The sequence below is a fragment of the Brachyhypopomus gauderio genome, chromosome 5 (assembly GCF_052324685.1).
Source record: "Brachyhypopomus gauderio isolate BG-103 chromosome 5, BGAUD_0.2, whole genome shotgun sequence".
NCBI lineage: Eukaryota > Metazoa > Chordata > Actinopteri > Gymnotiformes > Hypopomidae > Brachyhypopomus > Brachyhypopomus gauderio.
Window position 1 is genome coordinate 5,139,428 of NC_135215.1, and position 15,366 is coordinate 5,154,793.

At 45.7% G+C, this 15,366-nt stretch overlaps 1 protein-coding gene across 1 annotated transcript in view; it reads left to right on the plus strand.

Moving 5' to 3' along the window:
- The window catches only part of LOC143513745 (antigen WC1.1-like), a 39,415-nt gene that overhangs the window by 16,964 nt on the left and 7,085 nt on the right, over positions 1-15,366 (plus strand). The window contains exons 6-17 of the mRNA XM_077004481.1: positions 176-184; positions 641-970; positions 1,087-1,395; positions 1,632-1,946; positions 2,350-2,658; positions 4,901-5,203; positions 5,299-5,598; positions 10,057-10,368; positions 12,062-12,376; positions 12,469-12,801; positions 13,064-13,393; positions 14,627-14,932. Coding sequence (XP_076860596.1) covers positions 176-184; positions 641-970; positions 1,087-1,395; positions 1,632-1,946; positions 2,350-2,658; positions 4,901-5,203; positions 5,299-5,598; positions 10,057-10,368; positions 12,062-12,376; positions 12,469-12,801; positions 13,064-13,393; positions 14,627-14,932 — 3,471 coding nt within the window. The remainder of the gene's footprint in view (positions 1-175; positions 185-640; positions 971-1,086; positions 1,396-1,631; positions 1,947-2,349; positions 2,659-4,900; positions 5,204-5,298; positions 5,599-10,056; positions 10,369-12,061; positions 12,377-12,468; positions 12,802-13,063; positions 13,394-14,626; positions 14,933-15,366) is intronic.

Below are 15,366 nucleotides of genomic sequence, written 5' to 3' on the forward strand. Positions count from 1 at the left end.
TTAATAACATCATATTGCAGAGCTTGCTTACGATGAAGCTTGCTATTTTTGTGTAAAATGATGTAACGAAACATTCTTGTATAAGTACATTTATGTAATTAAGAGACGATAAAATGTAAATAAAAACATTTGTCATCTTTTGGCTCGCGGACACCAACAAAAGAAAACAAGAGAGCGCATCAGTGTAGTTTACGTAGCATTCATAAAGCGCTCGTGCCTGTGAACAGAAACTGAAATAGCGCCCTCTGTGGTCACATAACTCAACGGTCACAGAATCTGGTGTAACATCAGCACTTGAATCCACTTTATCTCAGTGACATCATGCGGTGGCGGTGCTTAGTGTTTCGGTGTGCCACCACGTTACAATGTGTCCCTATACTTTCAATAATCATTGATAATTCTGTCAAAATGTATTGACCTGTAACATTGTTATATTTTCATAAATATTAGTTAAATTATGTCTTGTATGTTCATAGTTTATATATTCTTGTATATAAATGTTTGCTCTTTTTTGCTGTCATAAAAGACAAATGCATCAACCCCACGTTAACTAGTGCAATATATTGCCATTAATCTGTGTAATCATTTCTCATTCATTACAAAAAGTTACATTTGTCTCTATCCCCTGTAAATATTTAAGGTGTCAGACTGGTTGGAGGTTCTCGATGCTCTGGAAAAGTGGAGGTGCATCATGGGAAGACCTGGTCCGCAGTGTGTGATGCTGACTTTGACCAGCAGGATGCAGAGGTTGTGTGTAGAGAGCTGGGCTGTGGGCTTCCTCTGGAGGTGCTGGGAGCAGTTGCTTTTGGCAGAGGGGAGGGCCAGATGTGGACAGAGGAGCTTCAGTGTAGAGGAACTGAATCTGAGATTTCTCTCTGTCCAACATCTTCAGTCAAACACAACTGCTTTCATGACAGTAGCGTGGGACTAGTGTGTGGTGGTACGATTTGCATATTTCATATACAATATTGTGTTTCTCAATGTCATCATAAAACTTATGTAGGATTTGACTGTAACATTCTCTATGTGTGCCTAACACACTCTCTCTCTTATCCTACAATTTTTTGTCTATTTCGTCCTCCACAGACAGTGTGAGGCTGGTGGGAGGTATCAATCCCTGTGCTGGGAGAGTGGAGGTTCTCCATAGAGGACAGTGGGGAACAGTGTGTGATGATAACTGGGATATGAGAGATGCTGCAGTGGTGTGTAGAGAGCTGGACTGTGGGGAGGCTGTAGATGTACTGGGTGATTCTCACTTTGGACCAGGATCAGGACAAATCTGGATGGATGATGTGGACTGTAGTGGATCAGAGTCTACACTGAAGAACTGTAGATCAGCAGGATGGGGTAAACATAACTGTAATCAAACAAAAAATGCTGGAGTCATCTGCTCAGGTAAGATGCTATAAACATCATTATAAAACTTAGAGAATATGGTTTACTGCTCAACATTCATTAATTTCCTTTCATTTATTATTTATGTATGTAAAAATATAGCCATGTGGAAATGTATATTATTGCATTCAAAATGTCCAGTACATTTAGGTGTTAATACATGTTCATCAAATACATTTAATCATTTTAATGAATCCTAATCATTATAAAATACTGAATATCTTTTTATCCCTTAGTTAATATTTTAGGGGTCAGATTGGTTGGTGGTCCACGTTGCTCTGGGAGAGTGGAGGTGCATCATGGAAAGACCTGGTCCACAGTGTGTGATGCTGACTTTGACCAGCAGGATGCAGAGGTTGTGTGTAGAGAGCTGGGCTGTGGGCTTCCTGTGGAGGTGCTGGGAGCAGCTGCTTTTGGCAGAGGGGAGGGCCAGGTGTGGACAGAGGAGCTTCAGTGTAGAGGCAACGAGTCTGACATTTACTCCTGTCCAACATCATCTACACTCAAACATGACTGCTCCCATGACAATGATGTGGGACTAGTGTGTGCTGGTAAGAATTGCATTACTCGGTTACGTTTTCCCTGACAATAATCATGAAAGTTATTTAGGATTTAATTAATCAAAATATGACTAATTTATCATTTTAACATTTTCTCTATATGATTCGTGTTAGTCAGAATTAATTTGCAGTGTTGTATTTCTCTTGTTGCCATGGTGCGAGGGTGAGGCAGGATGCCAAGATGAGAGCAGCGTGAACAACAGTTTTATTATTATCTTTAGCAATATCCCTTCTAGATCAACAACATACTCAAAAAACAGTCTGACAATGTACAACAAAAGAAACAATGCTGATAAAGGAGACCTTAAATAGTACAGTAAAATAGTCCCAAACAGCTGACACATCTGCTGAATTATTAACCATTGTGTTCTCTCTCTCTCTCTCTCATGTACAGACAGTGTGAGGCTGGTGGGAGGTATCAGTCCCTGTGCTGGGAGAGTGGAGGTTCTCCATAGAGGACAGTGGGGAACAGTGTGTGATGATAACTGGGATATGAGAGATGCAGCAGTGGTGTGTAAAGATCTGGGCTGCGGGGAGGCTGTAGATGTACTGGGTGGTTCTCACTTTGGACCAGGATCAGGACCAATCTGGATGGATGATGTGGACTGTAGTGGATCTGAGTCGACACTGAAGAACTGTGGATCAAGCAGATTTGGGGTTAGTGACTGTCATCATGGCAAAGATGCAGGAGTTATCTGCTCAGGTAAATTATACTAATCTTTAATTCTATAATATAATTAACTCCACTGAACCACTGATTTTTTTCTGCCCATTTTTGTCAAGCATACTGAGTTTGTAATTCTTACATATTTTATGCATCTCAGTCATTTTATTAATAATAACAAAACATGGTATTGTCTTTAGAAGCCTTTTAGGGACATGGACCTATTCACTTTTGTCATTTATTAGATCACATGCAATGGCATTGATGGAGATATCTCCCACGTAGATTTGAATATAAATTCAAAAAATGGCAAAAAATTTGAAGGACATAGTTGCAAAAATGGCACAGTTAGCATAGTTAGGCAAGTTTACCTATGCTAAAGAATGCCCAAAATGGCTGAAATGCAATGAACACTACAGAACAGTTGCTGATGCCAACAGAAGAGCAGAAGATGTCATAGGAAGTGGCATGTGAGACACATTCAGTCGACCATACTCTGGCCATGCTGTCTGGTGCAACGGTTTTCACAAAGCTGGATGTCACCTCCAGCTTTAGAAAAATCCTGTTCTCTGAGCAGATTTATAATATTTATGACCCCATTTGGGTGATATACATTTAACAGTCTGCTATCGTAATGGTCTGGCATCTTATACATGTCAGTACAAGAACAATGTGTGGTTCTGGGAGGAGCCACAAAAAGAGGCTTTATAGACTGAAAAATTAACTGAGCTCACCTCAGTTGCTAGAACCATACTCACTATTAATGGTCTGTGGAAAAGGAGAAGAGAAGCTTATAGCATTTATAGCATACCACACAACATCTCTGAAGTGCCATTATTCCCAAAAGGCAGAGAAGATCCAGCAACATAACTTCAACCTGCAACACAGAATCCAGGGTTGCCAACTTTTGACGTTCGCTTGGAGTGAGATTTTAACCTGGAGCCGGTTGCGAGTGTATTTTGTTGAGCGGGGGGGGGTGGCGAACGAAAGTTGTTGAGCGGGGGGGGGGGTGTGTTGGCGAGCGTAAAATGGAAACAGATTCAGTGTTATATCACCGGTGGATGGCGCCAGAGCTAGCGAACTAGTAACGTATTGAATCATATATGTGGATCTGAGGTAAATAAACTGGATATCGGCGTGAGATATCGGAAGTGCGGCGTGAGAGCGTGTGAAAACGGTCAAATGCGTGTGTCTCATGCTCAATGCGTGAGAGTTGGCAACCCTGCAGAATCCACCAGTGCAGGCTGAGCCACATGAGCCACATCATACACATGGGCACACTTGAAAATCACCCACCCCTTCCTATTTCTCTCACTCTCACACACACCTCTGCTCAGATTTATTGTAAATGTCACACACAAACAATATGGGGGCAGTCATGGTCTGGTGGTTAGGGAACCGGTCTTGTGACCAGAGGGTCCTAGGTTAGATTCCCAGGCCTGAGGCCATGACAGAGGTGCCCTTGAGGTGCTCCCGGGTGCTGGGCTAGGGCTGCCTACTCTGTTAAAACAGGGGAATGCACATTTACCTGATGAATTTTAATGTTGTATTGTGTTCCAGGTTTGAAAGTGCTGGAATTTAGGCTAAAGTACTTGAAAATGCTTAAACTTGTAATTACCTAGTTTTAACAAATAGCTATCTGCAGGGTTGCCAACTCTCACACAATGAGCATGAGACACACGCATTTGACTGTCTTCACACGCCACACATCCGATTTCTCACGCAGAGAAAAATCAAGTTTATTTACCTCTGATCCACATCTATGATTCAATGAGTTACTAGTTCACTCTGGTGCCAACCAGTATAACCACTATCGCGATATAATATAATCCATTTTACCCCAGTAAAATGGTAGTTTTAGTTACAGTAGTTGAGCTCAGCAGCGACCGTGCAGGCCGGCAGGGGAACTACTGTACAGGGAAACTAGAGTTTCTAGCCTGTAATTATTACGTCCAGTAATGTTCCTTTTTGGGGGGACCAGAACGATATTGGATGCTTTGAAGCATCCTGTGGGAACAGAGGAAAGTTCCAGAGATTTATTGTTTATTGAGGTGAAGATTGGTGCTAGTTGTTCACTGCACTACTTAAGGGTGGCAGGAGAGTACAAGTATGTAATACAAAGCAGAAAAAGAATGTTCTGATTATTATTCTACAGTGTTTGTGTTTTAATGATACTTTTCCTATTTGCTCTGATTAAAGAAATGCAAGAATCTGTATAAGCACTTACTCAAACACTAGAAAGTTCCCTGAAAGTTCTTCGTTCCCTGTATTAATATTATAGGCGTGAGGCTGGTTGGAGGTTCTCACTGCTCTGGGAGAGTGGAGGTGCTTCATGGGACGTCCTGGGCCACAGTGTGTGATGCTGACTTTGACCAGCAGGATGCAGAGGTTGTGTGTAGAGAGCTGGGCTGTGGGCTTCCTGTGGAGGTGCTGGGAGAAGCTGCTTTTGGCAGAGGGGAGGGCGAGATGTGGACAGAGGAGCTTCAGTGTAGAGGCAACGAGTCTGACATTTACTCCTGTCCAACATCTTCTACACTTAAACACAATTGCTCTCATGACAACGATGTGAGTCTGTTGTGTGCTGGTAAGAAATAGATTTATTTTAACAAATGACATATTCCTTCATCCTCACATGCTTAATAAAAAGACTCTTCACTCTGTTAATTCTGCTCCATACAGACAGTGTGAGGCTGATAGGAGGCATCAATCCCTGTGCTGGGAGAGTGGAGGTTCTCCATAAAGGACAGTGGGGAACAGTGTGTGTTCTTGCTGGAAATCTAATAACTGCTGTAGTATTGTGTAGAGAGCTAGACTGTGGAGAGCCAGTGGAATTAAGTCTTGCTGAACCAGGATCAGGACCAATTTGGATGAGTCATGTGGACTGCAGTGGATCTGAGTCCACACTGAAGAACTGTAGATCATTGGGTTGGGGTGAACATAACTGTGGTCATAATGAAGATTTAAAATTAATCTGCTCAGGTATGTTACAATCATGCTTATTAATAATAATAATAATTATTATAATAATAATAATAATAATACATTTTATTTGTAACGCAATTTACATTTGAAACAAATCTCAAAGAGCTACAGATTTAAATCACCAATATATGAATACATAAAACCAGCAGTTTCTTTAAGAAATTTCGTTCATGGAGGGAGGAGGCGGTTTGAATTTTTAGAATAGAGAGATCGTTTAATAGTAATCAATTGTCACGGTGAGGCCGCCCCCTACCGGTCGCCTTCGTTCACAGTGGCTGTTGTTGTTGTTGTTTTGGGCGGAGTGGGCGGAGCCCGTGATCCGTCTCACCTGAGGGTCGTTTGTTTGCCTATATATGTCTATATATTTGTGCCAGTTGACCGCTGGTCATTATATCCTTAATTCGGATCTACTCACGGGTTTTTGGTTTGCGCACTTCTTCATTAAACCATCCTTTTCCCCTGAGACTTGGCGTGATCACTTCCTTTTGGTTCGCACTCCCTGCCCGTCACAGAATGACCAGCCGCTTTCGGAAGCCGCCAGTTTCCTTCGTTCGTGGTCATGTCTCGTGGTAAGTGTTTGTCTGCGTGGTGTTTTGTGAAGAGTTCCGCCGTGCTTATGTGTGTGTGTGTGGCACGGCGAGGACCAGGGCAGTCTGCCCTTGGAAAACTCTTCGTGTTTGTCGTTTGTTTGTTTTGAAGAGTTCCGCCGTGCGTTCGTGTTTGTGGCACGGCGAGGACCAGGGCATCTTCCCTGGGAAGACTCTTCATGTTTTGTCAGAGTAAAAATGTGTGTACGTGTTGACGGACGTGAGGATCAGTGTGCGTGCTCGTTGTGTTTGTTACATGTTTTATGTGTGACGCTGGTGCCGCTCCTCACCGTCGCCTCGCTCCCCGTTTTGTCTTGTGTTTCATGTGGGGAGCGACTGCGAACATGAGCGGCGCGTCACTATGTGTGTATATGTAGAGCGAGCATTTGTGGATCCCGTCTGTTTGTTTGTACACAGTTTTTCTTTGTTTGTCTAGTATTAGTCTAGTGTCTTGTCTAGTGTGTGTTTTGTCCTAGCGTGTTGTTGTTAAATGTAATTCCACGCATGCTCCTCCCCTTAAATGTGTGTTTGGGGGGGGACCGGCTGTGGTCCCGTGCCACAGGGTGTGGCACGGAGGGCGTCGCTCCCGAGGGAGGCCCTGAATAGGGTAGGGCGCGTTTGTGTGTGTGTGTTTTCTGTGCAGGTGCTTCCCCCTGGCGGTGTTGAGTTCCTGGACCTTGTGGGGGTCTCCACCTGGCAGGAGCCCCCTTATGATGTTGGGTGACCGGAGCCCGGTCGTAAAGAGCCCCTCCCTAGAGGGCTGGGGCCCCAGGATGTGTGGGGACCATGGGGCTCCGGTCTGTGAAGCTCCTGCTGAAGATGGAGATCCTCCCTCCTGCCCGGGGTGACCAGGAGGCCCTTGGGGCTGCTCCCCAGCCCGCGACGGGGGTGCTCTGGGCCTTGGTCTCTGGGGCTCCTGGGTTGGGTGGAGGAGTCCACCTTGCGATGAGGGGCCCCGGGAGGGGTTGGCTCCCCAGGAGGCTGGGGTGACCCCTTGCAGAAGGCAGGGGTCAGCTCTGGGAGGAGGTAGGTCCAGGAGAAGTAGCCACGCCTCAGGGAGGTAACCTGCGCGCACACACACACACACACACACTAGGGACGATAAAGGAGCCGTAGCTCCTCGTCCTCACACCTGTGGGGCTCACCGGCTGAGGGCTGGTTAGGGCGGGAGGGCCCTGTGACCGACCGGGGCGTGGTTTTGTGTTAACGGCCCAGTCGGTCTAGGGTCCCGGCCAGGGAGGTGAGCTGATTAATGTTGTGTGTTTTGTGTTTCAGCTCCTGGACTGTAGAGGGTGTGTCCCTGCCTGTCCCTGCCTTCCTGCCCCTTTGTGTTTTGTGTGCAGCCGCTGTGTGCCACACACCCAGTGGAGGGGAGTGCGGCTTGGTGGGGGGGTCTGTTACGGTGAGGCGGCCCCCTACCGGTCGCCTTCGTCCACAGCGGCTGTTGTTGTTATTTTGTTACGTCGTGTGCATCCCTCAGGTGGGTGAACTGTGATCCGACTCACCTGAGGGTCGTTTGTTTGTCTATATATGTCTTGTCTTTGTACCAGTTGACCGCTGGTCATTATATCCATAATTTGGATCTACTCACGGGTTTTTGGTTTGCGCACTTCATTAAACCATCCTTTTTCCCTGAGACTTGGTGTGATCACTTCCTTTTGGTTCTGTGACGTTCGGCGAGGGATGAAGGACGAGACACTGAATCCTTCCTTGTAGCAGACGTCACGTTTATTTTAACAGAGATGTTGCGCAATAGCGCACAAGAAACATAATGATCACACAGAAACGTGTAGACTCTAGACAACGACGAGCACAGAACACTGCGCGAACGCACATTAAGTAGACAAACCACATTAGCCCCACGTGATGACGAGACTAGGCACAGGTGAGACGGATAATCACTAGACGGAACCACCACCACGAGTATCCACAGACGCAGACGATGACACGCGGACTACGTGAACACACGCCCAAAGGGGAGGGGCCGGGGTCCTCAACGTGACAGACGCCCCCTCCAAGGGCACTACCCGTCCCGGGGTGCCAACAGGACAGAGTGCCCCGAACCCACGACGATGGGCGGATCCGACGCACTCAGTCCTGTGTCTGGGAGGTGACTGCCCTTGGCGAAGCGTCCCTCACGAATCGCCTAGCACACCCTCCCTGGGAAGACGGGGGAAAAGACATTAGACACACTCAACGGAACAGATACGAACACACACACTGGTACATTAACACATAGAGGAACAAACGGGAATAGGGGATTCGGCACACATACGGGAAGACTGACGAACACTGGCACAGACAAACACATAACGGGCGCCAGGCTTCGCGCCAGGAGGAGCGCGAGTAGAGGAGAGAGATCCGGCGCTGCTGGTGCTGCGTTGGGCAGTCTCCCTCCTGCCTTCGCTGCGATCCCTCCACTGGGTGCAGCGCGGCTGGCGGACGTGCCAGGAGCAGCGCGGCTGGCGGACGTGCCAGGAGCAGTGCGGCTGGCGGACGTGCCAGGAGCAGCGCGGCTGGCGGACGTGCCAGGAGCAGCGCGGCGGGCTGACGTGCCAGGAGCAGCGCAGCGGGCTGACGTGCCAGGAGCAGCGCGGCGGGCTGACGTGCCAGGAGCGCCGGGGCTGGTGTACGCGCCTGGTGCATCGCGGCTGACGGACTGACCGAACGGGCCGTGTGGGTGGTCCCCTTCGGTCTCCAACTCGGGAATAGCGGTCTCCCGGGCCGCACACAGCAGGTAGGAGCATTCCGGATCCTGCTGCAGTTGCGCCAGAGTCGGCGGACCTGTGCGGCGTGGGCGAGGAGATGGAGAGCGGTGATGCCGCTTACTGGGCTTCTTGCCCTTCTTTTGCTTGCCCTTGTAGCCTGGCATTTCGTTGGTGTCTCAAACGGCTCGTCGTTCTGTGACGTTCGGCGAGGGATGAAGGACGAGACACTGAATCCTTCTTTGTAGCAGACGTCACGTTTATTTTAACAGAGATGTTGCGCAATAGCGCACAAGAAACATAATGATCACACAGAAACGTGTAGACTCTAGACAACGACGAGCACAGGACACTGCGCGAACGCACATTAAGTAGACAAACCACATTAGCCCCACGTGATGACGAGACTAGGCACAGGTGAGACGGATAATCACTAGACGGAACCACCACCACGAGTATCCACAGACGCAGACGATGACACGCGGACTACGTAAACACACGCCCAAAGGGGAGGGGCCGGGGTCCTCAACGTGACAGGTTCGCACTCCCTGCCCGTCACATCAATAGTCTGTCAATAACACAAGATACACAATATTCAATATAAGATAAATACAAGAGTTGCATAAAATTAATTTTAATACAAGTTTGAGATTTAGCTTTTGACAGGGTACAGCCCCTAACTCCTCCCTTCAGGTGCGTTGGTGTGTTTATTGTTGCGTCCATCCATGTCCATATATGTGTTTCCCTACGTGTGGTTCTGGGTGTGTGCATGCATTGCATCTGTTATTTGTCTCCTTACCATTGTGTGTTGCACTTGTTCATTGTTTGTTAGTGTATTTAATGTGTTGATGTTGTGCCTGTTGCTCATCTTCGTTAGAGTCCTATCCCTGCCATGTTTGTCTAACCTTTTCTTTGTTGCTTAAGCACTAACGAAAATAAATGCTTTGTTAAAATCAATGGCTCTGTCTTGGCATCCTCCCACACCCATGGCGTTACAGCTTTTGAGTCAATCTGACCTTAATTCTAGACCCACTATGTACAAATTATAGATCAGACCCTCTTCACTCTGTTAATTAGCTAAGTCTATTTTAAATAACTGAATGTTTATACACCATTGATGTTAATGTGTTTTACAGTGTTCTTGGTGTTACGTACACACACAGGTCATAAGATGTCCAGACTTACAGACGGTCCTCACCTGTGCACTGGGAGAGTGGAGGTGCTTCTTGGGACGTCCTGGTCCACAGTGTGTGATGCTGACTTTGACCAGCAGGATGCAGAGGTTGTGTGTAGAGAGCTGGGCTGTGGGCTTCCTGTGGAGGTGCTGGGAGCAGCTGCTTTTGGCAGAGGGGAGGGCCAGGTGTGGACAAAGGAGCTTCAGTGTAGAGGCAACGAATCTGAGATTTCTCTCTGTCCAACATCTTCAGTCAAACAGAACTGCTCCCATTACCATGAAGTTGGACTTATCTGTTCAGGTTCAGTATTAATATTTATCTATTTGTCAGTGAAATATTGTAACTATGAAATACCCTTAAATAACCATTTGTAGTAAAAATGTAACTACTAGGCCTACTTAACAAATTATGTAACTTGAGGCACATATCAAACACCCTCCTCAACCATCTGAAGAAAACATTTTAATAAAAATGTTTCGGTTATGTCACATTACGGTCCCCGACCCCTCCCTTTGGGCGTGTGTTTACGTCGTCTGCGTCTACTCGTCTGCGTCTGTTGATCTCCGTGGGTGTGGTTGCGTCCTGTGATAATCTGTCTCACCTGTGGCTCGTCTCGTCATCACGTGGGGTTTATGTAGTTTGTCTATTTAATGTGCGTTCGTGCAGTGTCTTGTGCTCGTCGTTGTTTGAGTCTGCACGTTGTGTGTGTGTGTGTGTGTGTGTGTGTGCGTGCAAAGTGTTTTTCGTGTACTATATGCGCTTTATGTTAATAAAAGCAATTACGTCAGTGCCAGCTGGAGTGGTCTTCGTCCTTCCAGCAGCACCGAATGTCACAGATTATCTATCAGGGCTTCTGTATGTCTGATTTTTATGGAACTAAATTAGTGTCACCTGAACCAGAAACCACAATTTCGTGAAAAAAATAAATCTGGAATTTAGTCATGTATCCAAAAAGTCAAGCTGAGAGCTAGTGTCAAGCTGTCAAGCTTCTGGTGACACTGAATTATCTCCATAGCTTTCATGCCTCTTATAAAATGGATAGTGTTGTCCATGCGTTCATCAACAGCAAAAAAAAAAATATTACAGCGTGTGTCTTTGGCCAGCTGTGTTCAGATTTCCTGCTAGTTCCATATCTCTGTCTGTGATGGTGTTTCTTGACAAACTGTTTGTATCTGGTTGGTGCACACCTAACTCATACACTCCAAAAATAATTTATTTCGTCAGCCACAATAAATCTAGCTTTCTCTGCTCATTTTTAACTGTAGCATTTTCAACATATATTGCTGCGATTGCAGTCTGCCTTTCAGTTGATGACAATTTATAGGTTTTCTTGTAGGTTGAATTGGGCATACTTTTTTTTGGTGTCAAAATGCCACATATATTGTATGATGTTCTCCATTAACACCAACACCGTCTTATAACACAACATACACAGACACAGCAGGTTTTTTCTTTGAAAAACAAATGTATTCGCCTTCCCATCTTTGATTAAATTGCCTTCATCAGGTTTTCCCTTTGACATTTTGGGATTGTTGAAAATGTTATGCCGCAATCGTGGAGCAATAAATCTGAGAAGAACACAAACTCTGAGACGAGCTAGATTTATTATTGGCAAATCCAAGATAATAATCGTTAAGATTTTCCATGGTCATATCATTATAGCCAGACAACACTAGACCATCATGCAGAGATTTTATTGTCAAGCTAAACAATGAACACACAATAAACTCACTATTGCAACGACCACGGACACAACAGTGCTATTTAACAAACAAAGACCAGCGACAAGTGGTCACAAAACTGACATGCGTTGTTGGAGATTTTGTTTATGTATAATTTTAGAATGTACACTTTAAATTTTAAGACAATCATGCACCTTTTAAGCTCGTGCCACATTCATGGGCCTTCAGTTTGACACGTGACATACTATAGTAAGCAATATGTTGTTCTTGTCTGTTTACATATATGTAAGCAGTTCTGTGTTGTTTTACAGGTCACACAGCAGCACGTCTGGTGAGCGGCTGGGACTCCTGTTCTGGTCGAGTGGAGCTCCAGTACCTCAGTGACTGGGGCTCAGTTTGTGGGGGAAGCTGGAATATGAGAGCTGCCAGTGTCCTCTGTGGACAGCTGAAGTGTGGGAGTGCTGTGGCTGTGTTGGGGGCGGACTGGTTTGGGGAGGGGAGGGGCCACATCTGGGCTGATGTGTTTGATTGTCATGGGAATGAGACACACCTGTCAGAATGTCCCATCTCATCATGGAATCGAGCAGCATGTTCTCATGAACAGGATGTTGGAGTCATCTGTAATGGTGAGATCCTCCACTCATGTTCACTTTGAAAATCAAGTATTAAAACAATAAATATCCCATTAACTTTCATTTTAAATTAAATTCTCATTCAGGTTCCACAGTGGCCTTTCATGAGGGGCGACTGCGGTTGTCTGGAGGGAGGGAGTGTGAGGGACAGGTGGAGGTTTTCTTCATCCAGGACTGGAGGCGAGTTCTCCTGGACTCCTGGAGTGTGTCTGAGGCCTCTGTGGTCTGCAGACAGCTGGGCTGTGGCTCTGTGCTGAACTTCTCCAGCTCCTCTCCATCCAGTCCTGAACAACACAGCCACATGTGTGTGACGGGGTTCAATTGTTCTGGGAGTGAAGCTCATCTGGGGAACTGCAGCAGTGCAAAACTCCTCAACTTCTCCTGCAGCTCCAAGGAACAGCTGTACATCACCTGCTCTGGTAAGTGTTACACTACTCTAAAACGTGATTTTTATTTCCCAGAAATTAAACAAATGACAACCTGATGATGATTAAACTGGCAATTTGATCACTTAACAAATCCAGACAGTTTTAAACTTAAATTTAATTACCTTGGACATTGGAGGGGTTATCATTTATAGGTTTTTTAGGTTTAGGTTTATATGTGTGTGTGTGTGTGTGTGTGTGTGTGTGTGTGTGTGTGTGTGTGTGTGTGCGTGTGTGTGTGTGTGTGTGTGTGTAGGTGTGTATAACTCAGCCCACAGCTCTATCAGGCTGGTTGGTTCTGGTGGAGACTGTGCAGGGAGGCTGGAGGTTTTCCTCAGTGGTTCTTGGGGGACAGTGTGTGATGACTCATGGGATATTGAGGACGCCCAGGTGGTGTGCAGGCAGCTGCAGTGTGGAGTGGCCCTCAGTGTCCCGGTACCAGCCTGGTTTGGTCCTGGAACTGGACCCATACAGCTGAATGAGGTGCAGTGTGAGGGGAGTGAGACGTCTCTGTGGAACTGCAGCTATCAGTCTGGGGGAGAACACGACTGCAGACACAAGGAGGATGTAGGGGTCGTGTGTTCAGGTGAAGTTTGCTGACTGTTGCTATATTCACATTACCATCTATCAATTCTGATTATTAACTCATATTTGTATGTCTTGCCAGATCACATTCATAATTGCAAGTAACCAATAATGACACTGATTATAACTGTGTATTTACAGTGTGGGTAGATCAGTCGGGCGTTCGGTCGGTCTGTCTTTATTGATCCCTTTGGGAGGTTCCCCTCAGGGAAATTAAGTTGTCAGCAGCATCATTACAGTAGGACAAAAAGAGGAGAAAAAAGGAATAGATATACACAGATTAAAGAACCAAAAAAACTAATACTTAATTATAATAAATAGTAAAAAAAAAAACAATAAAATATCTGAGCCAAAGTGTCCAGCAGAAAGGGGTATTGCACATAGTTTAACTATTGCACTGTTAACCAATTATTGTACTGTTAATGTTTGGTGATCCTTTGGAGTTATAGTATATAGTCCAGTTATTTTACTTTTTATCAGTCTGTTTTCCTGTGACCCCTGCTCCCCTGCAAAGAGGGGTTGTACAGTCCAATGGCATGAAAGACAAAGGAGTTTTTAAGCCTGTTGGTGCTGCACTTGGGAAGGAGCAGTCGGTCACTGAACACACTGAGAGTCCAGCTTTATGCAGACCACTGAGCCAGCCCGTCTGATCAGTTTGTTCAGCCTGTATGTGTCCTTCTTGGATATGCTGCTCCCCCAGCACACCACAGTGTAGAACCGGACACTGGCAACTACAGACTGATAGAACATCCACAAGAGTTTTCGGCAGATACCAAAGAATCACAGCCTCCTCAGAAAGTACAGCCTGCTCTGTCCCTTCCTGTACAGGTGGTTGTTGTTGCAGGACCAGTCCAGCTTGCTGTCCAGACACAGCCCGAGGTACTTGTAGGAGTCCACAGTCTCCACCTCAACACCCTCTATTAGAACTGGTTGTGACTTTGGTCTGGACTTCCCAAAGTCAATGACCAGTTCCTTGGTCTTTGAGGAGTTGAGTTGCAGGTGGCTGCTGTGGCACCATACAGTGAAGTCCCTCACCAGGCTCCTTTATTCCTCCTCTTGGTCATCCCTGATACACCCCACAATAGCTGTGTCACCAGCAAACCTCTGTATATGACACAACTCCGAGTTGTAGCAGAGTGTACTCCGAGGGTAGAGTGAGATTTCATGTAGAAGGAGCTAAGAATCATATAGAGACTGACCAAATGATTTTATTTTACATTCTTTCTATCACCAGAGTTTAAAGAGATCAGACTCACTGAGGGGTGTGAGGGGAATCTGGAAGTGTTCTACAATGGAACCTGGGGGAATGTGTGTGTGAATGGGATGAATGAAGAAACAGTAAGTTTGGTCTGTCGAGAGCTGAACTGTGGAAGAACAGGCAGGGAGTCTGTGGCCAGAGCAAGAGTGGAATCAGCTCCTAACTGGCTGGATCAGGTGAAATGTAGGAAACACGACTCCACTCTGTGGCACTGCCCATCTGAACCCTGGGGACAGAACAACTGTGATAATTATAATGAGGTGGCTCACATTACCTGTTCTGGTAAGAAGATTCTCTCTCCAATTCATACTAGTTGTATTTACTTTTCAGTATATGTACGTAATAAGTCAACTGTATATAGTTGTTCACTGTCTATCTGAAAATAATCAGTACCATGAAAGTTATGAAATATATGTTGCAAACATGAACATGACAAGCGGCTCCATGTGTGGAGTAACTCAACTTTGAGTAACTCAAATGACCATGTTAACAACGTAATGAAATGTAAGCTTCAAAAATACTTTTTCCTCCAGAATGTTCTGTACAGATGTAACTAATTCACCTCTCACTGACATAATATAGCCTTTTTCATTATACAGGATCAGTGTATGGTGTGATTTTTGTGTCTAAAGTTTCACAGAAGCAAAAGTAAATCTGCAGGCAAAATTCTTAGCATCAAGAGCAGAAAGTGTATGTTGTGAATGCAAAACAGAAAA